Source organism: Podarcis cretensis, assembly GCF_951804945.1.
Source record: "Podarcis cretensis genome assembly, chromosome: 14".
Classification (NCBI taxonomy): domain Eukaryota; kingdom Metazoa; phylum Chordata; class Lepidosauria; order Squamata; family Lacertidae; genus Podarcis; species Podarcis cretensis.
The window spans coordinates 55064069-55090248 of NC_137183.1; the positions used below are offsets into that span (position 1 = coordinate 55064069).

General features: G+C 52.1%; 2 protein-coding genes across 2 annotated transcripts; one reads left to right on the forward strand and one right to left on the reverse strand.

Moving 5' to 3' along the window:
- Positions 1-1077: 1077 nt before the first annotated feature.
- On the forward strand, positions 1078-4452 carry UBALD1 (UBA like domain containing 1; the record flags this gene model as incomplete). The annotated part of the gene is made up of 3 exons (XM_079952879.1): positions 1078-1359; positions 2986-3048; positions 4169-4452. The coding sequence occupies 3 exons, from the start codon at positions 1078-1080 to the stop codon at positions 4448-4450; spliced, it is 627 nt and encodes a 208-aa protein (XP_079809005.1). The 3' UTR covers positions 4451-4452.
- A 1687-nt stretch (positions 4453-6139) lies between these two features.
- Positions 6140-26151, reverse strand: LOC307203383 (uncharacterized protein C16orf96). Its single transcript, XM_079954120.1, has 16 exons — positions 25415-26151; positions 24723-24827; positions 23861-23941; positions 21520-21594; positions 20196-20334; positions 18740-18813; positions 18478-18588; positions 17561-17635; positions 17237-17401; positions 15675-15793; positions 12815-12877; positions 12167-12253; positions 9704-9863; positions 8582-8681; positions 8127-8213; positions 6140-7142 (listed from the first exon to the last, which is right to left on the reverse strand). Exons 1-16 carry the CDS (start codon positions 25835-25837, stop codon positions 6997-6999), a joined length of 2010 nt encoding a protein of 669 aa, XP_079810246.1. The 5' UTR covers positions 25838-26151; the 3' UTR covers positions 6140-6996.
- Positions 26152-26180: the final 29 nt, after the last annotated feature.

Below are 26180 nucleotides of genomic sequence, written 5' to 3' on the forward strand. Positions count from 1 at the left end.
GAAAATGATGTATAGGTGGTACATGATTGCCTTTTCTGGATAGACTGGCAATTCCTTTGGGATGGTAAATACTTCCTGAATCTCTTATGTCCAGGGTGCCCAAACTTTTTTCAAAGAGGGCCAGATTTGATGAAGTGAACATGCGTCAGAGCCAACCAAACTTGTAGAGCTTTTTTTTAGGATTGAAGTTGTTAAGCTTTTTTTTACAATTTTACCCTGCAGGGGCCGGATTAAACAGACCAGCGGTCTGGATTAGGCCCCTCAAACAGACTTTGGACACGCCTGTTTTACACAAATTGATAGTGTGCTCAATTTAACAGGTACTTGCCAGACTGTATTTACAGGGAGGTGTGTAAGTCCCTACAGTCCAAAGACCGCTGGAAAGCTTTTCCCATTTCCTTCCTCCTTGCAGAGAAATATATGAGGTCAATTTGGGAGAGTCAAAATGGCTTCAGGATTGCTCTCCTGTACTATTTCAGAAACGTGGTTTATATACTTATGGATGTGCGTTTGCCTTGTACATTTATGAACTTTTATTCTATAGATAAAAAAGACCTTAGAATTCCTATGACACCGGATGTTGTGCGTGGTCGCACTCTGCGTAGGTTCAGGAACACGCCACTGGAGGAAACGTCAGCATCCCAAGCGGCCCTGGGGGCTGAGCCTTGTCCCTAAGCCATGGGTAGGCAAACTAAGGCCCGGGGGCCAGATGCGGCTCAATCGCCTTCTCAATCCGGCCCTCGGATGGTCCGGGAATCAGCGTGTTTTTACATGAGTTGAATGTGTCCTTTTATTTCAAATGCATCTCTGGGTTATTTGTGGAGCATAGGAATTCGTTCATTTTTTCTTCTTCCAAAATATTATCCGGCCCCCCACAAGGTCTGAGGGGCAGTGGACCGGCCCCCTGCTGAAAAAGTTTGCTGACCCCTGCCTAAGTAAAGCAGGGCAGAGCCGTCCAGTGCGCGGCTTTCGGGTGCCAGCGCGGAGTGCGCGCCTCCCGAGGCGCAGGAGAAGCAGAGCCCCCGTCCTCTTCCCTATGGCATCTCCGCTGCAAACCCCCCTCGAGGTATTCTGTACATGCTCAGAGGGCGGCCCGTCGTGCCCAGAGAGGCTTCTTCTCGGGACTCCCTGGACGGCAGCGCCGCGCGCAGCCGCTTCGCCGAGCAGGCGGAGGCGAAGGCGGACCACAGCTGGCAGTGTCCCCGAAGGCGAAGGCGCGCCCTGGCCTCGGCGTCGGGGGGCAGCGGCGCCTCGGAGGAGCTGAAGCAGCAGCTGCTGATCGGCCAGTTCGTGGTGGCGGCCGGCTGCGCCGTCGACCAAGCCCGGCAGCTCCCGCAGGCCGCCCCCTGGCAGTACGAGGCGGGCCGCGGAGGCGCCCGAGGAAAAGGCGCACCCACGGGGGGCTGAGCCCCCTCTCGGCTTGGGAAAGGTCTAATATTGGGGGGTGGGGGGAAGAGAAAGCAAGAGGCGTCTGGGGTTGATAGGATCGGAGCGGGATTCCGCCCTCGGGGCATGTGCAGAGTGCCCGCCTATCGCGCTCTTGCGTGGGCCACTTGGCGCATCTCAGAGCTGGGCTAAATGGTTGCGCCTAGCCGGGGAGAGAGTGGGGTCCGTCCTCCTCCCCAGCCAGCCGGGCCTGATCCATGCCCCAACCGGTTCCCGTGGCCTCGTGGAGTAACAGGTGTCCGAGGCCGGTCCGGGATGGGGGAGATGCAAGAGAAAGGAGGAAAGTTCCCACCAGAAAAGCCCGGTGTTTCCGACGAATGCACAATAACGTGTCATAAAATGCAGGTCACATTCCAGCAACGCCCTGCATAATTCCAGGCATCTGGACCCAGCAACCCTGATGGACTACAACTCCCATCCTCCCTGACCGCTGGTCCTGGTAGCTGGGGACGATGGGAGTTGTAGTCCAACAACAGCTGGGGACCCGGGTTCGAGGAAGACCAGCACTGACCAGTGCCTGGATGGGGGACCTGCTGGAGACCTCAAATGTAGCTGCTGCCTCGGATTCTGTGATGGGAGAAAGATGGGATATAAATGCAAGATAGGTAAAATAAATGCACCTGCACATCTCCCTCCCCCTGAAAAAAAATGCCTTGCAAACCCCACCAACAGACCTTCCAAAGCTCATGAACTTTTTCCTGGCTTCTGCTAGAAGCTACTTGCTTTTGGAAGAAGTGTGTTTGTTTGCGGGGAGGGAAGGAAGGAAGGGAATTCAAATATTGAGTCTTCGGTTTGCTCAGTCAAAGAGCAAAGGACACATTCTAGCACCTGGTGATCCTATTAGAGGTTTATCCTCCCATTAAAATCCTGCTCTAACCAGGACTATTATCCCCCTCCCCACCTTGCGGGGTGGGGGCTCCCTTGTGTTCCACCACCACCTCCCTACTGTCCACAGGGGGGAACGACCCTCCATCCTCCTGCCCCAGAGTACCTTCATTCATTCTTTCATTTATGTCCCACCTTTTACTTCCAAGGAGCTCAAGACGGCGTACGTGACTCTCCCCTTCCTCCTTTAATCCCCACAACAGCCCTGTGAGGTTGCCTAGGCTGAGAGAGGCAGTGGCTGGCTCAAGACGCGAGAGCTTCCCAGCCTGTGGGGATTTGAACCCTGGTCTCTGTCGGGTCCTGGTCCTCCTGCTCTAACCACTACGCCACGCCAGCTCTTTCCCAAGCTGCCTAGCTGCCTCTAGAGCAGGGTTTCCCAAACCTGGGTCTCCAGCTGTTTCTGGACTACAATTCCCATCATCCCTGACCATTGATACTGCTAGCTAGGGATGATGCGAGCTGTAGTTCAAAAACAGCTAGAGACCCAAGTTTTGGCAACTCTAATCTAAACCCTGACTGGAATTGCCTTTGGCCCTTTAATTGTGTGCATGTGCGCATCTGTGCATCAATCTTAACAGCATCTTAGGCATAGGACTGCAGGCCAGCCAGCAACACTCTGCTTACCTCTTCTCCCCATTTCCCCCCTTTCTACAGACAGCCCTCAGCTCGTTCTTCCAAGAATCCGGCATCCCCTACAGCCATCTCCATCATCAGATGGTAAGTGGCCTGCAAAACGTTTCCTCCTTGAGATGCTTATGGCATGAACAGGGCTTCCAGAACCTGGGGGGGGGGGGCAGGCAGGAGAGAGGAGTGCAGAGGTCTGCAGAGAACCTAAGAAGAGGCAGGATTGAGGGGAACACGACCGGTTCGTCCGCACTGGGCAACAAGGGGCGCCACAACAAGGACTTAGAAGGCAAGAGGTGGGATGGGGGCTGCCTTCTGGCAACATGCAGGGCCCTGGTGAAATTTGAAAGCCCAAAGCCAGCATCCTGTTCTCCCAGTGGCCAGCTGGACTCCCCCGGGGGAAGCCACCCACAAACAAGAGACCTGGGCACAGAGCAACTTTTGCCATCCGTAGTTTCCAGCAACGGACCTTCAGAAGCATGGCTGACCATGGAGGCCCAGCATGGCCGTCCTGGCTAGGAGCCATCAATTGCCCTCTTTTCTGTGAATTGGGCTCATCTTCTTCTAAAGCAGGGGTCAGCAAACATTTTCAGCAGAGGGCCGGTCCACTGTCCCTGAGACCTTGTGGGGGGCCGGACTATATTTTTTGGGGGGGGAAATGAACGAATTCCTATGCCCCACAAATAAGCCAGAGATGCATTTTAAATAAAAGGACACATTCTTCTCATGTAAAAACACGCTGATTCTCGGACCGTCTGCAGGCCAGATTTAGAAGGCGATTGGGCCGCATCTGGCCCCCGGGCCTTAGGTTGCCTCCCCATGTTCTAAAGCCATCTAAGTTGGCCTTCAGGAGTTTAATTATGTCTTGTGTGAAGGACCTTCTTTTCTCTGTCCTGATTCTCCCAACTTTCAGCCTCGCTGGGTTTCCCTCTCTCAATCCCCCCTCCCAACCCCCCGGGGCTGCTGCAATTGGGGACAGGACTGAGGACCTTCTTCCTTCTGCATGCCTAGCAGATGCTCGGCCTCCTTCGCGACAGGCTTTGCCCAACATCCTCTGCCTTGTTTTTCTCTGGTGACAAACAAGATGAGCCAAAGGGATGCAGAGACTGGAATTTTGTCACGATTGTGACTCTGCCGCACGGGAAGGACGGCTCTGTGGTAATGCTGGGAGGCACCCCCTCTGACCTCCCCCTCTTGTCTTCTTTCCCTGCAGATGTGCACGCCTGCCAACACGCCCGCCACCCCGCCCAGCTTTCCCGAAGCCCTCGCCATGTTCTCCCGCCTCAAGGCCTCGGAGCCAGCCGCCTCTCCTCCCCTTCCGCCACCCCCACTGCCCCAGCCCGGAGCCTTTCCCTGGCCGGCCTGCTCCCTACCTGGGCAGCTGGGTGCATGGACTGCCAGCCACCCTCTGCAACCGGCAGGCTGGCCTGGCAGCCTCTCCCAGCAAGGCAGCTCCGAGCCAAAGACCAGTGTCACGCTGGAGGCCGAGAGATGAGGAGACATACGTGGTGAGACCCACAACGCTTCAGAGACACAGACAGAGAAGCCCCTGGCAGCCCTAGGGGCGTTGCTTGAGGTGGGTGGTTGGCAGGCACCAGGGGCGTTGCTTGAGGAGGTGGGTGGCACCAGGCCAAGCTGCAGTGGCGTAGCGTGGGTTGTCAGCACCCGGGGCAAGGCAAGCAATTTGCGCCCCATAACCCGTGGATTTGCGCCCCATAACCCTAACCCCCAGATGTTGCGCCCGGTGCGGCTGGCCCCCCCTGCACCCCCATGCTACCCCACTGCCTAGCTGCAAGGGGGAGGCTGGTGCCAAGGTCTCTGTGTGGGTGTTGTGTTTGGGATGCACTCAGAGCTAGGTGGGCATGAGAGAGTTCTGCTTCCCCACTCCAGTGCCTTTCCTGTATGCGGGGGGGGGGGGGGGGCTGCTGCAGGCTTTTCCTGGAGGAAACCCACCCCTGTTGGGCTCCCAGCGATTCACTTCTCTGCTGTCTCTGGCACCTCAGCTCTGCCCAAGGTGGGCGTTGCCACCCATAGACCAAACCGCATGCTCAGATTTCAACTGCCCCCCATGGAAAAGTGGTGGTGGGGGTTTTGGTTTTGGTTTTGTTCTGGTTTAATAATTTGCCATTTTTTTAAAAGGATAAATTTTTTTTTCTGGATGTGTTGTTTGTGTCATGGCTTGGGAGGAGCGATGGGTGGGGGTGGAGACTGGATGCTGCCCCACTCCAACCTTCAACTCACTGCAAAGGAGCCTTGGGGCGGGGGTGGGGCAAAAGGGGCGGTCCAACCTGGGTGCCACTTGGGGGGGGGGTGACAAAATGGCCCCTGCCTCCCCCCAGCTGTAGAGCGGCCGAGGGCACATGCCATCCATACAGGCGTCTGCATGGGCTGCCTCTCGCACAGCAACCATAAGGGACGCCGCACATGCACAGTTTGTACGGGATGCTCTGCCCCGGGTGCTGGAGAGGGTTCTTCCGCCACTGCTTGGAGCAAGGCTGGGCAGAATGCCTGGGGGGCTGCCCCCTTGTGCCCCAAGCCAGGTCCCCATGCTCTCTGCAGGCAGGGAGGGCTGAGTTCAGCTCTGCCCCCCCCCCCGGGCTGCTCATCCTCTTCTGCTGCCTGAGGTGAAATGGGAGGGTGTGGAAGGTGTTGCCAAAGCCATGCTTAGCGGGGTTTTGTACCTGCGGCTCCCAGCGAGATCTTGCAGGGCTCTTGTGAGATTTCCCTGGAAGCCACCCTATTGGAGTCTGCCACCTAAGGCAGCCACCTCAGTTGCCTCATGGATGGGCCGGCTGTGGCCCGAACTCTGCTCCAGGCAACCTCCACTCCAGAGTTTCCTCCTAGGTCAGGATCCAGCCACATCTCCTTAGTCACATGGGGACAGGGAGGCCGTCATGCGCCTTCCGTGATGTGGACGGAGGCTTCGCTGCTCTGCCCAACGCGTCCAGAAGGAAAAGGGGCCGTGTTAGAGATCCCCCCCCCCAGCAAAGAAAAAGAGAAGGGCCTGCGTGTATCTGCTGTGTGCTTGGGGCTGGCTCGCGGCTAAGAGGGCCCTTCAAAGGTTGTCCCAGCCTTCCCACCCATCCCAAAATACCCGCAAAGAAGGCCCAGTGGTTCTAACCCCCCCATGCTCCAACTTCTGTGACCCTTGCCAAATGCGACAGGAGGAATGGCTGGCAGCAAATTAAGAAAACAGACAAAAACTTTATGGGTTCTGTTTCTTTCTCGCTCAACAAACTCTTAAGTCACATCCACCCAAGGACAGAATCGGGAGTAGCTCCAGGGGTCTCATAGGGGGGCATTTGGGGGTTTGTGGCCCTCCCTGGGAAGAACTGGGGGGGGGGAGACTGGCAGGCGGCAAGAGCTGGAGAAGAGTTGGTGCCAGCTTTTGCCCCGGGGTATAATTCACATGCCCACAGATAAAGTGGGGAGGGGGGTCATTGCATGCACAGCTCACCTCCTTGCAAACTCCAGGAAATGCCCCCATAATCTTTCTCTCTCTGGCATCTAAAGCTCACCTTTCCCATTAAAGTAAGACTCATTCAGACAACCTCCAGCTTCCACTTTGTATGTGGGCATGAGTGGACCTGTGGGGAGAGGGACGAGCTGCGTTGACTGCGGCCCCCGGGCAGGGGACAGGGTCTTCCAAAAGGGGCATTCTGGCAACTGGGTGGGGAGAGGCCCGGGGGCACCTGGCTGGACCCCCTCCCGCTCCTGGCTGGGGGCAAACTCTGCCCCTCCCCTGCCAGCACCCAGCTGCTCACCAACTGCTGCTGCTAAGGCCCCCCCCCCAATCTCCCAGGGGCAACTGGGCCTCTATAGGCAGCAGCTGGTGGCAGGTGGTGCCAGGGTTGGTTTTGCCTGAAGTGCCCCTCTCAGTTGGGCGGCGAAAGGGAAGGGGGGAGGCCCAGCAGGGCAGCCCTGGAGCTACTCCTGAGTCGCAGCCCCATCTGCCGGGGGAGGGGGGCACCCGCAATTAACACAAGGGAGGGGCGGGTGCTGCCTGGCAGAGCCACCCAAGGGGCAAGCCACTGGCGCAGCTCACATGCCCGCCAACCTTCCACCGCTCTTGAAGTTGCTCTGGCTGAAGGTGGAGGCCACCGTCCCATCCACCGTCTCAAAGGTGATCTCCTGCTGCATCTGCAGCTGCTGCTGGCGTCCTGGCGCTATCCTTCGGACAGAAGGCACTGAGAAAGAGAGAGAAATCATATGAAAATGATGTATCTAACCCCGAGGAAAATGGCTAAAGTGTACAAAACAAATTCTGAAATGCGTTGGAAATGCAAAGAGAAAAAAGGGCACTTTCTGTCATATGTGGTGGGCATGTACTGGTACATTGGTAAAGGCTTTCTGGGAAATGATTTATAATGAGTTAAAGAAAATGTTTAAAAATAGATTTGTCCAAAAACCAGAAGCCTTTTTACTAGGTATAATAAGTGAAGAGGTCCCAAGAGAAGACTTTTTATGTATGCAATGACGGCAGCAAGAATGATAGTAGCCCAGAAATGTAAGGATGGAGGAGTATCAACAAAAGAAGAATGGCAGGTAAAACTTACGGGAGTATGTGGAGATGGCGAAATTGATGGGGAAAATCCAAAACCAGGAAGATCAAGTCTTTTCTAAAGACTGGAGTAAATTTGTAATTTATTTAAAAGACCACTGTAAACAGTTAAAATCTTTGACAGGGATGTAATGACACTTGTAATGTGGCATTTTTTAATGGTAATTATGGTTATATAATAGATAGAAAACGGTAAAAGATGCAGTAATATTAATTTAATCTTAAAGATGGAACCCATGGAGGGAGGGAAGGAGGTCTGAGGGTTTGAAAGAACTCTGTATTTTAATGTTTGAAATGGTTTTGTTTTATATGCATACAATTTTTCAAAAAATTATTAAAAAGAGAGAGAAAGAAGCAACAGCCGCTTGTGCTTTCTGCTGCCATACGATTTAGCAATTGCAATACAGCCTTTGCTGGATCCAAGCTCAAAGCACCTCTGCGGAGGAAGGATTCTCTTATTTGGTCCATTCCGCAGCTCCCGGCTAGCACCGCCCCCCACGGATCACGGCCCCCGAGTCCAATCACGGCCCCCGAGTCCGATTCCAGCCCCTCTTCCCTGGTGCCCAGTTGCCAGTGTTTCCCCCAGCCCAGGTGGGCTTAGAAGACTCACATGCATAGGGCGAGGCGCTGACGTCGGCATAGGCAGAGCGGACTCTTTCCATCCTGTTCCCCAGCGGGGGCCGGGGACACTTCAGGACTGGCAGGGGAGGGAAGCGAGAAGGCCGGTCAGCCCACCACCGCAAGCCCCTGAACCTGCTCCTCCTCCTCCCCTTCCCCAATGGCTGCCTGCTTGCTCACTCTTGCTCCAGCAGGAGAGGCAGTGTGGTGTAGTGGGTAGAGTTGGCACACTAGACCGGGGAGACCAGGGGGAGAGATGAGATATGCTGCTCATAGCCCCTGTTTTAATTCTGCTTCAAGCCAGTCATGGAAAAAACCCATCAAGAGAGAGGGAGAGAGAGAGAGCTAGAGGCCAGGTCTTTGTGCGGGTGAAGCCCCAGGCAGAAGAGCAACTGGACCCCAAAGAGGACGGCCATAGATGTGCCCACTGCCCTCAAAGTGCCGCACCTGTGAATTCCCTCTGGAGGGCGAGGGAGCGCTCGACTGCTTGGGAGTCCACCCGGCCTTTGTAGAGGACGCCGTTGACGCCAAGGATGTCCACCTCGGTCTGAAAGGGGGACAAAGGCTGTGAGAGATGAGCTGAGCCAAGGCCCAGTAAGGACAGAGTGGAGTGTGGGCAAAATGAAACAAATGGAGGCAGGGCCTTTCCAGCGTTGGCCCCTCCAGAGAGGTCGGCCTACACAATGACCTTTTCAGGCGCCAGGTGAAGACAATGGCAGTCATAAATATTTCTTTCCACTGCTTTTTGCTGGTTTAGGTTTTTAGTTTCAAGTTGCATTTTATATTTCGTTTAGTTATTACTCGTAAGCCACCAACAGGGCATTTATCACTTGGTGGCATATGAATATTGGGAATCACGAAACAAACATACCCAGCCCAGGCCCACTACCAGCTCAGATATCTTGAAGAAAGCGTGTAAAATTTAAGGTTAAACTGCGTTAAGATAAATTACAGAACAAAATCTGAGAAATAGGAAAAGGACTTGCTGAAACAATTATGAATTAAGAATACAAAAAGGGAGGCGCGAGGAAGTCATGGAAATAAGTAAATGAAAGATAAATATATGAAAATAGTGGATGGTATTGTTTTTAAATGTTATTGTTTAGCTGTATTGTTTTTGGGTTTTCTCTTTTTTTTCTTTTTTTTTCCTCCTCTTTTTTTTAGTATTGTATTTTCCTTTATTTTTGAAGTATTGTAATCTTTTTTATTACTATTTTTTTTGTAATTGTTAAACTTTAATAAATATCTTAAAAAGAAGAAGAAGAAGAAGAAAGCATTACCACCAAATGCCTTCACAGAGGAGGAGAGAAGGATCCGCAGTCAAACCTCCACGTTCAGAGACAGTCTACCTCCCGGCAGTTTTGGGGGCTTTGGCTTTTCAGCTGGGCTTGCCAGCTTCTTGGCCAGCCCTGCCTGGCCACCAGCAGAAGGCTGGACTAGATGGGCTTTTGGTGCCCCAGATCCAGCGGGGCCACTCTTAGCTGCTGTGGTCCTTCAGGCAGATCTCCCACCCGGCACCCAGCACCCTCCCCCCGGCAGGTGGCTCCAGGTGGCCCAGCGGCCGCTCACGTTGTCGTAAGTGATGGCTGTCGGGTCTCCGTAGGGGTAGATGGTGGTGAGGTCCTGGGATCGGGTCAGGCGTTTGATGCTGCATGCTTGGTGGTGGGCCTGGCACTGCCAGCAGGTCTGCGGGGGCTGGGCGCCACTGGCCTCGCTCACCTCCCCGTCCCTGAGGAAAGAAGACCAGGCCAGGGGGCTCAGCATCAAGGGCTGGAGACTGCCAGTCCTCTAGACGATGCCGGCTACAAACCTCGTTTCACTGAACTATTCAGTTTCCTCAGAAGGAAATAGAAAAATCATAAACCTTAAATGACCAAAATTCACAGGAAGGGGGTAAAACTCCCCAAAATTCTGAAGTATTATAATCCTAGCTCAACCTAGGTGAAGCAAAAGGCAGCAATAAAGGATTAAGGACTCAAATTATAATACTGAATTTACAAAAAAGGTTTGAAAACCTAAATGGCAAGTTTTAGACAAAGCCCAACTTAGAGGAAGCAAAGCACAGTAATAAAGAGTTGAGGACTCAGCTATTAAAATTCTAGTGTTGCCTTTACAAAAAGGTTTAAAAAACCTAAATGGCACAAACAAATGAATACAAGATAAGCTGTTTTAGATTTTAAACAAACTCAAGAACAGGGCTGAAACGTTCCCATGGTCTAGATGTTATTGTTGGTGTTAAATAGTCATTTAAGGTTTATGATTTTTCTATTTCCTTCTAAAGGGATGCGGGTAGCGCTGTGGGTTAAACCACAGAGCCTAGGACTTGCCAATCAGAAGGTCGGTGGTTCGAATCCCTGCGACGGGGTGAGCTCCCGTTGCTCGGTCCCTGCTCCTGCCCACCTAGCAATTCGAAAGCACATCAAAGTGCAAGTAGATAAATAGGTACCACTCTGGCAGGAAGGTAAACGGCGTTTTCGTGCGCTGCTCTGGTTCTCCAGAAGCGGCTTAGTCATGCTGGTCACATGACTCGGAAGCTGTACTCCGGCTCCCTCGGCCAATAAAGCGAGATGAGCACCGCAACCCCAGAGTCAGTCACGACTGGAGCTAATGGTCAGGGGCCCCTTTACCTTTACCTTACTATTTCCTTCTCAGGAAAATGAATAGTTCAGTGAAACGAGATTTGTAGCAAATTTTAGGTTTTTCTAACTTTTTCCATAAACTCTTTGATTTGTATTAGTTTATTTTCATAAGATAATATTTCCTGTCGATTACTTCTCGTTTCAGGGATTTTCACGGTATTTCATTTGTTTTGTGCAATTTCTCGGTTACGTGACTGTCTTTTTTCTACTAGCCCCCTGGACAATGGCACTCACCAGAGAGGTGCCGGAACTGAGTTCCTGTGAGTTCCCCCTGAGAGAAAAAAAGCCCTGATCCTGGGGACAAAAGGGACGTTGGAGAGAGGCTGGCCACCAGAAACAGGAAGGTAAAATACATTGAACCAGAGAGAATGAGGCTTCTCCAAACTTCCTCTTGTCTCACTGCCTTTCCTCCAGAGAAAACTGCTCTTTAGGGCTCAATCGGACGGAGCACATGGCAGCTGGGTTATCCGAAGGTTGCTGTTTGTCCTGGTTTAAAGGGAGAGGAGTGGGACGAGGGGGAAGCTGCTCCGACCCATGTCTAGAAATCACAGATGAAGCGGAAAACTGCCCAGACGAGGGTTGCCGTACGGGCCAGTCTTGACAGACTCTAGGGTTGTGCGCTCATCTCACTCTATAGGCCGGGAGCCAGCGCTGTCCGCAGACACTTCCGGGTCACGTGGCCAGCGTGACAAGCTGCATCTGGCGAGCCAGCGCAGCACACTGAACGCCGTTTACCTTCCCGCTGGTAAGCGGTCCCTATTCATCTACTTGCACTTAAGGGTGCTTTCGAACTGCTAGGTTGGCAGGCGCTGGGACCGAACGACGGGAGCGCACCCCGCCGCGGGGATTCGAACCGCCGACTATACGATCGGCAAGTCCTAGGCGCTGAGGTTTTACCCACAGTGCCACCCGCATCCCTTTTCAAGAAGTACCCAGATACAAAAAATTGATGAGCTATTTTTTTGGGGGGGGGAGACATTTTGCCAATTTTTAGAAATTCCCCCCAAATGGTAATTTTGCCATTGGAGTCCTGGATATGTCCCGGGGAAACTGGACGTATGACCTGGGAGAAGTGGGTGTCTGCAGCTCTAGATCTGGGATGGGGGTGGGGTTCCCCTGCACAGGGCGCCAAGCCGAGGGGGTGCAAAATTGAGAACATCCTTAATTGAGAAGATCCATTTGAGGGAGCCAAATCTTGGCCTTGCACAGGGAGCCGTATCGTGAAAGATTACCCTTAAGTTTGGTTGAGCCCCGATTCTGCCTGCCCCTGATTTCAGATGCAGAAAGGGCCCAGGGCTCCTGTCCCTCCCCGCTTAGCATCTCTCTGAGTGGGGTGATCAGCAGGGCTCCCCAACTGCAACTCCCACCCCCCATCGCAGTGCCCCCTCCTCACTTCCTCTGCAGCCGTGTCAGGTGTTCGTAGCCACTGGCACTAGCCGGACGACGGCGTGCGCTGCCCTTCCGCATGGTCACCATGTGTCTGCAAAGAAGAAAAGAGAGGGGGGTGAGACGGGGGGGCTGTTAGAATTCCTGCTCCGTGTCTGCAGTCATGGGATTGTTGTCTATCACATGACGGTGTACATTTTAACTCCACAGAGCGGGAAGTGATGGAGACAGGATGTTTGTGTTATTGTGTTCCATGAAGTGGGACTATTGTCCTTTGTTCTTTTTCTCTTTGCTGTCTGATGCTAGAGAGAGGGGGAGCCATGTTGCAGTGCTCCATGTGTGTTTAGATGTAAATAAAGTAGATTAGCCAAAATGCTGAGTTGCTGAGGTCTGTTACGCAAGTTGCGCAAACTCTGTGGATCCCTAAATGTGCCGGTGTCTGTTGGCATCGGTCGCTGTGATGTTTGGGTTGAAGAAAACTTTTGAAGCTCCCGAACTATCGACCAGGATGCAGGGAACATGCCAGTCGGGCATGTGTCCCTACCAGGGTCCTACTCGAGTGTAGGCTGAACTCCTGACAGGCCCAGGGCTGCCTCCCCCACAAAGCAGTCACCCTCCTCCCACCCTGCAAGGTACCAAGGGGGTCTGGACTCACGGCCCGGTCATCATGGTCACTGGCCGGTCGCAGGAGATGCACTTCACTCTCTCAAAGAGCTGTCTGAAAAGCACAAAGAGACCCAAGTTGACCACCTGACGAAGGATGTCCTTTTACCATCCATCTTCCATGGAATAACCCTGAAGATGTCTCACATGGCAGGTTGGGTGGGGGTCAGCACCCGCACGGCCAGCAGAACAAGCCAGCCCCCTTGGAGGTGAGCCTTTAATATGTCATTATATTTGTACTTCAAGTTCAATTTGGTAAATCTCCCCTGGAAAGGCTAATGTTTGATGCAACCGGTCTGGGAAAATTAATGAGCAGACGACTAGAATTTATTTCATCGGAACTGAAGAAAGATGGCAGCTGCCAGCAGCGAAAAGACTTTTGGGTTGATTCGGCAGAAATACCAGCGTGTGAGGAGATACTGCAAACGGACGGGGAATCATACACATAAAATTCACACAGAAATGTATCATTGTTTACGTCATCTCGCTTGTGGGAACAACTCAGAGGCTGTGAAAGAAGGAATGTGAACAACAGGAAGATTTAAAGGAACTATTGGAAATGACTATCAAAAGCAGGAGATATGAGACGATCAGAGCCCCCCCCCAAACTTGAAGCATGGGAAGTCCCAATAAAAAAATTATAATTCGGCAGAATATTTGGATTATTTGATATGTATATGTATAATTTAGAATATTTAATGTGATTTTATTGGATTGTTAAAATGGAAAACTTAATAAAAATGATTTTTTTAAAAAGAACAAGCCAGCCCCCTTGCCAGCCTGCGCTCTGCCACTCGGGCATCTGTGCCAAGCCCTGTTTCAGGAAAGTCCCTTCCCAGAGTGACAGCGAGGGCTCCGAGGACCAAGGGGGTGGCAGGCAGAAAGTGACAAAGGCTTGCTTTCTTCATATGCAGAGAGTGAGGCGAGCCCCTCTCGTCCTGGAATGCAAGTTGTAAATTCCCAGGACAGCGAAAGGCAGACAGAAGGGCAGCAGCTTTCAGACACACTCTCAGGGGAGGAGAGGCAAACTGGAGAATCTGCTCATGAGTCTCCTCAGAGTTGGAGGAGGAGCAGAATTAGGGCTTGGCGTCAGGCCAACAGAAGGCAGAGCAGATGGCGTATATCCTGCTGGAAAAGAGTCTACCTTCCAGTGGGCTCAACTCACCCACCGAGTGAGGAAGATTGAGCTGTGTGCTCGGACTGAACTACTGTGTAAATACCAATAAATCTGAAAGTTATAAAACCGCCAGCCTGCTGTCTCTTGGTGTGAGAGGGAGATCATAAATCCTGACACCCTGCAAGCCTTGAGGCAGATTTGCAGCGGTGCTGCAATAATAAACAAAAAATACTTACACAAATGTATAAATTATTAAATAATATACAAATAGATCAAGGAATTAAAAGTAAGAATACAGTGGTGCCTCGCAAGACGAAATTAATCCGTTCCGTGAGGCTCTTCGTATAGCGGTTTTTTCGTCTTGCGAAGCAAGCCCATTGACAGCTTAGCGGATTAGCGCTATTAGCGGCTTAGCGGCTTTTAGCGATCAGCTGAGAAGCGGCTTAGCGGCTTAGGAAAAGGGGGGGGGGAGGGGAAAAAACCCGCAGGAATTCACAAGACATTTTCGTCTTGCGAAGCAAGCCCATAGGGAAATTCATTTTGCGAAGCGCCTCCAAAACGGAAAACCCTTTCGTCTAGCGGGTTTTCCGTCTTGCGAGGCGTTCGTCTTGCGGGGCACCACTGTATGTTAAGGTGGGAATAAGATTTAGGTTATGAAATTGAATACAAAGATTGGGTTAAATTTGGGACAAAAAATATAAATTTTACGGCTTCTTATCAATTGAAAGAAAATTTCATGAAGATGCATCATAGATGGTATATGTCGCCAGAGAGGTTGGCAAAAATGAAAAAATCGGGTGATAATAAGTGTTGGAGGTGTAGTAGAATGATTGGAACATTATACCATATGTGGTGGTCATGTCTGGAAATTAAGAAATATTGGAATATGATACATGAGGAAATTAAAAAGCTAATAAAAACATCACATAATAAAAGAGCAGAATCATATTTATTAGGAATTTTGAATGGTGACATCCTGAATGACAAAATTAATATTTTCTTGCACGCGACAACAGCAGCGAGAATGTTAATAGCCAATAATTGGAAAGGGAATTACGTTCCAATCAAAGAAGAATTACTGAATAAATTATGTGAATACTTGAAATTAGCAAAGCTGACTGATTTGATAAGACAAAATGATTAAATGATTAAATGATGTTTAAATGATTATTTATGTAGACAAAGATTAAGTGTAAGGTATTGTTTGTGTTTAGAATAGATTTATGAAAGATTTAGAAAACTTATTGATTAGAATATTTGTATGAGATTGTATGGGGAAAATACGGAATAACAGATACAATTTTGCTTAAAATGTATATAGAAGGTGCAGTGTAAACAATGGAAGTCAATCAATGAAATTTTATTATTGAGCTATTTGTAGAATAAATTTGAAAGAAATTCTTCAAATTTTTCTTCTTTTTCTCCTTATTTTTTTGTTTTCTTTTTTCTTTTCTTCCTTTTTTGTTCTTTTTTTATGTATGTGTGCTTATCTGAAACATATATGTATGTATGCATTTGCAATATTTTGCTTGTATTTTGTAATAATTATGTTAAATAAAATTTATTTATTTATTAAAAATGAAAGTTATGAAACTGCCAGCCTGCTGTGTCTTGGTGTCAGGGGGAGATCATAAATCCTGACACCCTGCAAGCCTTGAGGCAAATTTGCCCTGCCTCTCACGACGATGGAGAGAAGATGCTCAGCCCCAGCTTCCCCGCAACCCCCCCCACTCACTTCTTAAAGCCAGCGGCACTGTCTGCATCAAAGCGGGGGCCCTCGCTCAGGTACTTCTTGACGACCTGCCACACCTGCTCCAGCTGCCGGCTCAGAGGGTCCAGGGCCATGCGGTCCAGCTGTGGGGAGATGTCAAGAGTGAGCCAGTGATCAGTCACACTGTGCACGCTGGAGTTAACGCTTTATTAGCAAGGCCAGGATCCGCACAGACTTGCCGGAGTGTCTGGCCAAATGAGCACAGCAGCTCATCCACAGTAGGTCTTGCCCCTCCCCACGGATCAGTGGCCGAGACTAAAGGTCGAGATGATAGACACATTTTAATAACAACGTCCCCATATCTGACCAGTGGCGTAGCGTGGGGGGTGCAGGGGGGCCAGCCGCACCGGGCACAACATTTGGGGGGGGGGGGCGCTCGCACTTGCAGCTCTCTGCCCCTACCTGGCTCACTCACTCTCTCTCACTGCAGTGCTGGCTGTGCGAATCCGATCCGAGCTGCCGGGTCGCCGCCCACTGTGGAGGGGGAGGGTGCCAGGCGTGCGTTGCGTTGCGGAGGGGAGAGAGAGCGAGGGAGGGACTATCTGGGGGAGGGACAGTGCAGCGGCCGCCCAGCGCAGCGCTGAGCGCGGGAGAGAACCACACCCGACCAGCCCAGGCAGCAGCAAGAAGAAGCTGGCAGCGGCGGCAGGTTAGGGGTTAGGGGCGCAAATTACTTGCCTTGCCCTGGGTTAGGGGGTGCAAATTACTTGCCTTGCCCCGGGTTAGGGGGCGCAAATTACTTGCCTTGCCCCGGGTGCTGACAACCCACGCTACGCCGCTGTATCTGACTATGTCTCCTCCTCTCCAGGGTTTTCCCCAAGCAATCTGAGACTATGCCTATGTGAAGTTAACTTCTCCTCCCTCCTCTTCATGCCTCTCCTGGTTCTGGGAGACCAGCAGGAGTTGCAGCAGGAGAGGGAGACCCCTGTGCCTCTTCACCAGCCGGACTCATCTCTGCCTCTTGGCCTCCCTCCTCTCCTGTTTCAGCTTCTGCCTCTGATTCTGGACTTCTCTCTGCCACTGACTCTCCCAGCTCACACAGCCCTGTTCCTTCTTCTGACACCTCCACCCAGTCTTCTGCCTCTGGCCCCTCATCATCATCCCACTGCCACTCCCTGGGCTCTGAGCCTTCTTCCCTTGGGGTTCCCCAGCTACTTCTTCCCACCATTCCTCTGTGTCCAACCAGCCCATGACACCAGGCAAGGAACGCCAGGAGATTTTGAGCCTTGGGAATGCAGGCTGGGAACTTTGCCCACTGCTAAGGATGTCTGCCAGGGCTGGGTCACCCAGGAGGCAGATGGAGACATTTGCCTCAGGTGGTGGATTCCAAGGAGCACTTCCATGGGTGCCCCTCCGCTGCCAGAGAAGCAACTGTGGTGGTTTCCGGGTGCAAAATCACACGGAGGCCTCCGCTCTCGCAAGGTCTTGCTGGAACCCGGAAACCACATGATCCCAGTAAGCGAGGCTTCAGCCGGGCTGCCCCTGATGCCCGCCTGCGCTTGGTGGCTCTGCCGGGAGGGCGTCACCTTGCAGTCCATGTCGGTGAAGAGCTTCTCCAGGGCCTTCTGCCAGTCCTTGTCCTGCAGGGACATCTTTTGCAGCAAGTCCTGCATCATCTCGCTCAGCTGGGCAGTGGCCGACTGCAGCTCCACGTGGTTCACCTTGGCCTCCAGCTGGCTCTTGTCGGCTTTCTGCGGGGAGAAGCAGCAAGGCCCTGCCCAGTGCCCTCCAGCAGCAGGGGGGCCAAGGAAGACAACCCTCCCCTAGAGGCTAAGCTCTCAGAGTGGGAAGGGCCCCGTCACTCAGACCATGCGCCTCCCCTGGAGGCAAGCTCCATGTGGTCCACTTACCACGTTCATCTCTTCCTGGATCAGGGCTTTGTCTGCCTTTGTGACATCCAGCTGCTCCAACATGATGCGCATGGTCTGTGCACAGGAACAGAAGCAGCACTTGAAACCAGCATTTATGCCCCGAGATTATTCGGAACACACACGTGTGTGTCCAGGCACACAATGATATTTTTCATTATACAATATAATAAAAAACCCAATCTAAGCAAGAGTAAAACAAAAAGAGAGAAGAGGAGGTAAAAAAAAAATGCAAAGCCCTCTCTCAGGGGTAAATCTTAACCTTTGCCTCACCCAAAAGGGGTGGACCCTCTCAGCTCTTCCCTTTATTCTCCCAGCTTCCCACCCTGGGAGATCTTCCCTGCCTCTCACACAGGCATTGGCTGGCAGCAGGGTAGTTGATCCAGTGTATGTTTGGCCGTGAAAAAGGCAAATTCCAGCTCAGACCGCATGGCTTTTACAAGCCATTCTTGTGTTGCTATATAAATAATATAGGAACTTTCACTACTGGACTAAACCAAGTTGTACTGCCTGTGTTTTCCGGCTGATGTATGGAAAGGTGCATGAAATAGACCTTTGGAGAGTATGTAAGTAAACCATTTTCAACTCACCCAATGTGTGGTCTTTTTCTACACAAGGCGAAGAGGGGAACTTCAGAAGAGACTTAGAAGGGCTTATAGTAACAGCCTATACAATACTGTATCTCCAAACTTTGCTGTATATTTTGTGGTTTTAAAACTCTGCTGGGGCTCTCTTACCAAAGAGTACTTTCCCCAAATTTGATCCTGGCATCCAGGAATTCTCCTTTTATACCCTATATTCCCCTTGCCATCAGCAGTGACGGCTATCGACAGCTACTAGCTAGACGAACCCCCTTCTGATTTTCTTACAGAGTTTCCCAGGTGAGTGATGCTGCTCACCTGGATGTCTGACGTGCTCTTCATCAGCCTCTCCATGCCCGTCTGCAGCTTCTCGCACTGGTCCTTCAGTCTCTGCATCTGATCCATGGTGCCCTTCAGCGATTCCTTGCCCTGGGGAAAGCAAGCAAAGGAGCTGGGAGACTCAGCAGGTGCACCCTTGGGTGCTACCGGGTGCACACCCACCTGGCAGGCAACAGCTGGGTGGTGTGGAGGACCTTCTTGAGCGCCCCCTTCCCCTCCTGCCCCGTGCTCCAAAAGTCACCTTCTCAGCCTGACTTTGGATCTGATTTATTCGCTCTAGCAGAGACTCCATTTCAGGTGGTTCTCCAGAAAGGCCTGCAAGCAGAAAGAAGGCTCACAGCTGGGCTGCCTCATCCTCCAAATTTCTGGAGGAGAGAGCAAGTTAAGGCCTCTAGTGACCCTGCCCTCCACAGTCAGAGGCAGCCACACTTCTGAATCCCAGGGGCTGGAAACTGCAGGAATGAAAAGTTGCTCTTCTATGTGGGGTGTGATACATAAGTAGCAGTCAAGTACAACATTCCTTGTTTTCCTAGAGTGGACATGCAGGGGAGTGTTTGGTCCAGCCAGTTGAAAACTTCCTGTTTCCTCCTGACTGGGACATACTTCCTTTGCATGTGACTAGAGGTGGGTGTGACCTTACCTGTCCAGGTAACAAAAGGAAAAGGCACACAGCACCCTCTCTCTCTTTGACTTCCTCCGTCGTTGGAGCAGCTTTTTAGCTAGAGATGCTCTCTTGGCTTCCAGCCAACAGAGGACACTAGGATTATCTCCACATGGGATAGATCCACATGTATATACTTTGTAACTAAGTCTGCCTTCAGGGATCCAACTGTGAACTGAAGTGAGTAAGCTTTTTTCATATACTTTAACCAAGATTATGGCGTGTTCATTCTTTTAAGAGGGATATAAGGGGACTTACCAGGAACCTAACAGTGAGAGGCTTAAACAAACCTGCAACCAGCTATCTGCTGTGTGTTTAACAGGGGAATGTAAAACTCTGCTAAGTTATAGAACTTGCTAGCACAAGTTAGGAAGGATATTAATGAACAATATATCCTCTCCTGCCTCCCTGAACATCCCACACTGCTCAAGCCCTGCTTACTGGTTTCCCTTTGGGGCACCTGGTTGGCAACTGGGAGAACAGGAGGCTGGGCTGGATGGGCCATTGCTCTGACTCTGGAAGAGCCAAGGTAACTGTAACAGAGGGTGTCTCTGGGCATGCAGAGAGCGCACCTCTGTACTTGGCCCCTGAGCTCGGCTCCAGACCAGCCCACCAGCTGATGAGAAGAAGAAGAAGAAGAAGAGGAGGAGGAGTTTGGATTTGATATCCCACTTTATTGATACCCAAAGGAGTCTCAAAGCGGCTAACATTCTCCTTTCCCTTCCTCCCCCACAACAAACACTCTGTGGGGTGAGTGGGGCTGAGAGACTTCAGAGAAGTGTGACTGGCCCAAGGTCAGCCAGCAGCTGCATGTGGAGGAGCGGAGATGCGAACCCGGTTCCCCAGATTATGAGTCCACCGCTCTTAACCACTACACCACACTGGCTCTCTGGGGTGGGTGGGTGTGCCTTGCAATTCTGCCCCGGATGTGTTGGTGGGGCCTCTGGGTCAGAAGGTGTCAGCCCCACCCCCAGTGTATGGCTCTTCCTTCCCCCTGCCACGCTTGGGGTGGGTGTGGGGTCGCCCAAGGACTCACCCCGAAGGCCGGCTTGCTTCATCTGCTCCTCCAGCTGAGTGATTTGGGCCAGGAGCACTTTGTGCTTCTCGGGCAGCTGTCCCAGGGTAGCCAGCACTTCCCGGGACGACTTCTCCAAGCCCTCTGGGTCGGTGTAGCTCTGCAACACAAGCACATGTGTGGGAGAGACCGTGGAGGGGAAACCGGGGTGGGTGAGACGAGAACGCCTGCTTTGCATGCAGAACGTCCCGAGTTCAATCCCTAGGCTGGGAGAGACCCAGAGAGCCACTACTGCCCGCCAGGGCAGACAAAACTAGGCTGGGTGGAGCGAGGGTCTGACTGTTTGAGCCTTGGTGAGAGCCATTCGACAGTGAGCCAAACTCATGGAATCATAGAGTTGGAAGGGACCCCGGAGGTCATCCAGTCCAACCCTCTGTAATGCAGGAATCTCAGCCCAAGCATCCATGGCAGATGGCCACCCAACCTCTGCTTAAAAACATCTCAGGAAGGGGAGCCCACCGTCTCCCAAGGGAGACCGTTCTACTGTCCAAGGGCTCTGTCAGAAAGTTCTGGCTTAAGGGCCAGACGTGGTGGTCAAGGAGAAGCAGGCTTTTGCGGAATAGCATGGCCTTTGCATGAAGACCACAGACATGGCTGCCTCCATGATGCCATGGGTGGCAGTGGCAATGGGAAGAGGCTTGACCAGCCTTCCATGGACTGACCAGGGGGAGGGACCGAAGGAAAGGCCCCCTGCCCCCGGAGGCAGCTACATGAGCTGGCAGAGTTTCTTGACCTCCCATGGCAAACGTAGACTCAAGTGGCATAGAGTTGGCATATTTCAAACAGTGAAAACCCAGAGAGAAAAGTTGTTGAGCTTCCCACACCCCCCGCCTGGAAACTCCTAGAGACAGCCTATATTTTAAAATGTGGCTCTTTTTTGGGAGGGGGTGTTACTAGGTCATTGTTTTGATTTTGGTCTTATATGGTGGTCTTTTCTGTGAACCGCCCCGAGACGTCCGGGTATAGGACGGTATATAAATGAAAGAATAAAAAAATATTCCAGCTATGTCTGGGAAATTCGGGACGTGTAGCAACCCTGGACTGGCAGGAGCTCTCAGGGCTGGTGGGCAGGGAGGGGTCTTCCCTGCCACTCCTTTCTAGTGGAGCTGTGCCAAGGATTGAAGGATTGAACCATCTGCATGCCCAACAGGGATCCTGCTGCCTCTGCACTAAGGTTCTCCTCCCCACTCCCTGTTCTGCAGGGCTGCAGGATCTCATGCGAGGGCCGCCAGGTCGTGGGGGCTGGGAACCTGCCTTCCTGCCCCCCCCTGTCCCCCACACTCACCTTTCCCGTGAGCATCTCGCAGAGGGAGCTCCAGCGCACCAGGTCCGAAGCGTCCGCCAAGGAGCCCAACCTCCCCTGCGTTGGGAAAGGAGCAGGTGAGGACCTGCGTGGGGAAGGCCATCGCTCACGGCCCAGCCTGGGAGCAATAAAGAAACCAGGGGACTCCCCCCGCCCCACCCCACCCCACGCAGACGGGCTCAGCTTGGCTAAGCGGTCCTCCCATATCGCCAGCCTCTGTGCATGAGCCACACTGAGCCACTTGTCGGTAGGGAGACTGGGGCCAGTTAGGGGCAGCAACGCTCGCCTCTCCGCCCCCTACTGCTGTCTGTCCTGCTGAGCCGCTTTGTGGAAGGGTCCCTGATTAATAATAATAATAATAATAATAATAATAATAATAATAATTTTTATTTATACCCCACCCTTCCCGGCCAGAGCCGGGCTCAGGGTAGCTAATACCGGTCAAATTACAATAAAAACATAATGGGGGGGGCAGAAACAATTTAAAATGCAGGTTAGAATGCAATTTAAAATGCAGCCTCATTTTAAAAGTAGCCCATAGATCAAAACCATAAGAGGAGGGAAACATAAGGGTCAGACTGAGTCCAAACCAAAGGCCAGGTGGAACAGCTCTGTCTTGCAGGCCCTTCAGAAAGATGTCAAGTCCCGCAGGGCCCTGGTCTCTTGGGACAGAGCGTTCCACCAAGTTGGGGCCAGTACTGAAAAGGCCCTGGCCCTAGCTGAGACCAATCTAACCGCCTTGCGGCTCGGGACCTCCAAAGTGTTGTCATTTGTGGACCTTAAGGTCCTCCGTGGGTAGGTATGAGGGTCCTAGATCGCATAGGGCTTTAAAGGTCAAAGCCTGGGACAACGGCCACCTCCTGCATTCCTCAGCTTCATTGCGCTGCTGGAAGGCCCCCCCCCCTTGACTGCTATGATTTGGTACAGGTGCTTATTATTAAATTTATATCCCTCCCACCCTCTCCAAGTGGACCAGGGTGGACGCCTGACATTCCCCTTGCCTCCATTGATGCCCCTGCAGAGAGCTGGGCCAGGAAGAAGCAGGGCAGCGGCAACAAGAGGCGGGGGGGGGCGGGTCAAGAGAGAGGCAAGGATAGCACAAGGATGGAAGAATGAGGAAACCCCGGCAAAAGAACAGTGGCAAGAGAAATTGATGAACTACGCAGAACTGGCTAAACTGACATACAAACTGCCAGATAAGGACAACTGTGACTTCAAGGAAGAATGGGAGCTTTCCCCCCAAAGTATTTAAAGAGACAACAAAATGAATTGGACTCCTTGGCAGGTTTTGAATAAACATACACAAATTTAGTGATTGATAACATGGTGGATAGATAATGTAAGAACTGAAATAATTTTATAATATGCAGAGAATAACACATGCTGAGAAATCAGAGAGAGGAGCTGAGGGAAGTCTGGGGGGGGGAGGGAGGGTTTGATGGGGAATGGGAAAAAGGGGGGGGTAATGAATATGATATGTTTTGATATAGTGTTATGTTGAAATTGTTAATAAAAATTTTAAGAAGAGAGAGAGAGAGAGAGAGAGAGAGAGAGAGAGAGAGAGAGAGAGAGAGAGGTGTTGTGCTCATAGCAAGCTGTGGGTGTCCTGGGCTCATATGCAAGGCTGGCTGGTCCCCCATCTAAAAGAGGGACAAATCCTGCCTCTGGGGAAGGAAGTGGGTCTGCCTGGAAACCGCAGGAGCTTGTGGCTTTCCCAGAAGAGGCACCTGGCCGGCCCCTGTGAGAACAGGACGCTGGACGAGATGGGCCACTGGCTTCATTCAGCAGGTCCTTTTTACGCTCTTAGGCTCAGAGCCAGCTTTGAGAAGAGCCGCCTGGTCCCAGGAAGGTAGGTCAGGAGGCTGGAAGGAAGACATCGCTCTTGTCCTGCGTTTCTTCTTCTCGGCTCCAAACACACAAGCAACATTTAAGGCTCCTGTCCAGCCTCAGCACAGAGCAAGAGCATCTTCTCCACTGTTATGTACTGAGTTGAATAGGATCCAAAATGCTGCAGTCTGATTGGTCCTAGAACAATAGGATTCAGAATGCAGCAGTCTGGTTGGTCCACAGGAGCCACCCAATCCAGCTCCAGGTGGAAGTGAATCCACAACCTGATTGGCCTACAGGAGAATCCCGGAATTAGCCAATCACGTGGGCCCATTGTGTAAATAATGTATATAAAGCAGACATTCTGGGGGAACTTCCATTCCTCACTACTATGAGCCGAATAAAGAGCATGAAATCCACACTCGACTCCGAGTATATTTCATCCGCTTTCGTGATGTAGGTCAGGGCGGGTGGGAGTCAGGGAAGTTTCACTCACCAATTGCTCCCTGATCCCGTCCATCTTCCTGGCCTGCTCATCTAATCGGGTGAGCTGCTCCCTCATTTCGTCAACATTGAGCTGTTTATTTATCACATGGTTATTATGTAATAATAGTAAGTGGTATCAACTTTGGTCTCTAAGCATCTTACACAAAAGCTGCGAGCCAAACAATGGCACTGAGAATTCCACATCCACACTCTCCCACCGTGACGCTCCGGAAGGGCATTGTGGGTTAGGAGGACTGAAGCCCCAAAACCAGAACTTGGCTGAAATGGGTCCAGGCAGGGAATGAGCTTCCTCCAACAGCATCTGCAGCTGAACTGCTGCCACTTCATTGCCTCACCCCCTAAAAAGCGTATTGGTGATCCGGGCGGCACTTGGAGCTGCACAGAGGTGGGCGATTTTGCCCTTATAGTACCTTGCAAAATTGGCTCTGGGGGTTCCAGAGTTGGGCTCTCCAAGGTAGATGAAAGCAACCATTGCATTGCTTGGAAGAAGGTGACAAAGAAGGCCACGTTTGTGGCCTCCCCTGCCAAGAACTACGTGCTCTTAGGCATGTCTGGTGGCCCTTGCAAGACTTGTGCCCCAGCCATCTTTGGGCCTGATCACGACCTCATCAACCAGGGGGCTGCCCCAGCTCTGGAGGGCTGGAGAGTGCAGCTGTGCCAATGGCTCACTGTGCCTTGCATTTAACACAGTAGAAAGAAGGGCTCTGAGCATGTCCAGAGTGCCTCCCCATGCCAGCTGAGTAACCACAGTTGGGCTGTATATCTCTGGGAGGCACCTCTGGGGGCCTAGCGCAGGCAGGCTTCATTCACAGGACCCCCTGGTGTCGTCTCCATCTTCTGGGGATACTCACTTTGGTGAAGTGCTCCTTCAGCTGCCCCAGCTCTCCTTGAAAGCCCTCTGTGGCTGTTTGCAGGGTGCAGATGTTGTTCAGCAGCTCCTGCAAGGTGGTCATGGCCTGGACAGGACAGAGAGGGAGTTAGTGATGGCTGGAACCAGAAGAAGACAGCTGGGGAGATCATCAACAGGAAACCTGGGCAGAGCTGGCCATTGTTAGGAACTATGCAAAGTGTGCTCAGTCTACACACACACACACACACACACACACACACCTTTTCTGCAAAGCTCAGGCCCTCTGCTGTTCAGGCCACACATTTCTGCTCTTGGTCCTCGTCTGCATGCAGACCTCTGAGTTCAGAAGTCAGATATGGACCAGGAATGGGGAGCCTAGGACCCTCCAGATGTTCTTGGGCCACAATGTCCCTGGAATGTGGCCTATGCTGGCTGGCGCTGATGGGAACCAGAGTCCAGCAACCTCAGGAGGCCTCACCCATCCCTGCCCTCAAGGCCTTGGCTACACCTTCCACAGGGGCAGGGCCATTTCCAGACCACCATCTGATCATGAATGGTGGCCCATTGCAAACATCATGGTCCCTTCTCTTTTGCAGGTAGTGGGGCAGCGGGCCACATCCAGGTGTGCTGTGCCAGCTGCCCAGGAAAAAGAGGAAGGAAAGAAGGCGCCTTTCATCTTTTGGGGAGACTCACCTTGGTCATCCCGGCCTCATTCATTTCCATCTTCTTCTTCAGCTGCATAATCTGCCACATGTCCTGGGCCGGCTGGGCAGCTCCTTGGCTGCGGGCCAGCAGCTCGGCGGTGGTGGGAGCCTCGTTCAGGAAATTCAGCTGCTTCTCGAGCGCCACAACCCTGTCATGCAACTGGTGGAAGATAGAGCTGGATTTCTTGGCCGGCTGGACCACTTCGGAGGTGGCCACGCTTGTGGCCAGGTCTTTCGGGGGCTTGATGAAGTCCAGCTCGTCGTCGGTGATTTCCTTCTTCATGTCTTTCAAGTGGAGGTGATCCAAGAGGCTGTGCAGGAATAAATGGAGGGCGTTGAAGTTGACATTGCCCAGTTCTGGCGTCCCAATGGCCAGGTTGATTAGCTCTGCAAAGGAGATGCTATGGGTCATGATTCTTCCGGCAGCCGGCCTCCAAAGAGCCGGGTATCGAGATTTCCACCCTGAGGTTAGCTAGTTGTCTTGGGGACGGACAGCAACACAGCCCAGTAGGTTCTGAGTTAATCAGTCACTGACAATGTGCGCATGGGATTTGTCTGGGGAAAACACCGTCAGGCTTGCTGCTCGGAGTTCTGCTCAGTGCGGAAAGTTTCTGCCGGTTGCTAGGAGATGCCGGAACACGGGGAGATCTGGAAGATGGGCAGCGCAGGCAGGGAACCAGCCGAGCCTGTCGTGAATCACGGCGGTACTTGGATAGGAGCCAGATTAGCCGCATACTCAAACAGCATTTGGTGCC

Bases quoted from the DNA above. Each gene is read 5' to 3' on its own strand.
- LOC307203383 (XM_079954120.1), bottom strand. From the start codon at position 25,837: ATGACCCATAGCATCTCCTTTGCAGAGCTAATCAACCTGGCCATTGGG. The intron at 21,595-23,860 runs GTGAGTGAAACT...TTCCCAACGCAG, and splicing joins ACGGGATCAGGGAGCAATTG to GGGAGGTTGGGCTCCTTGGC. The intron at 7,143-8,126 runs GTGAGTCTTCTA...TCTCTTTCTCAG, and splicing joins CAGCGCCTCGCCCTATGCAT to TGCCTTCTGTCCGAAGGATA.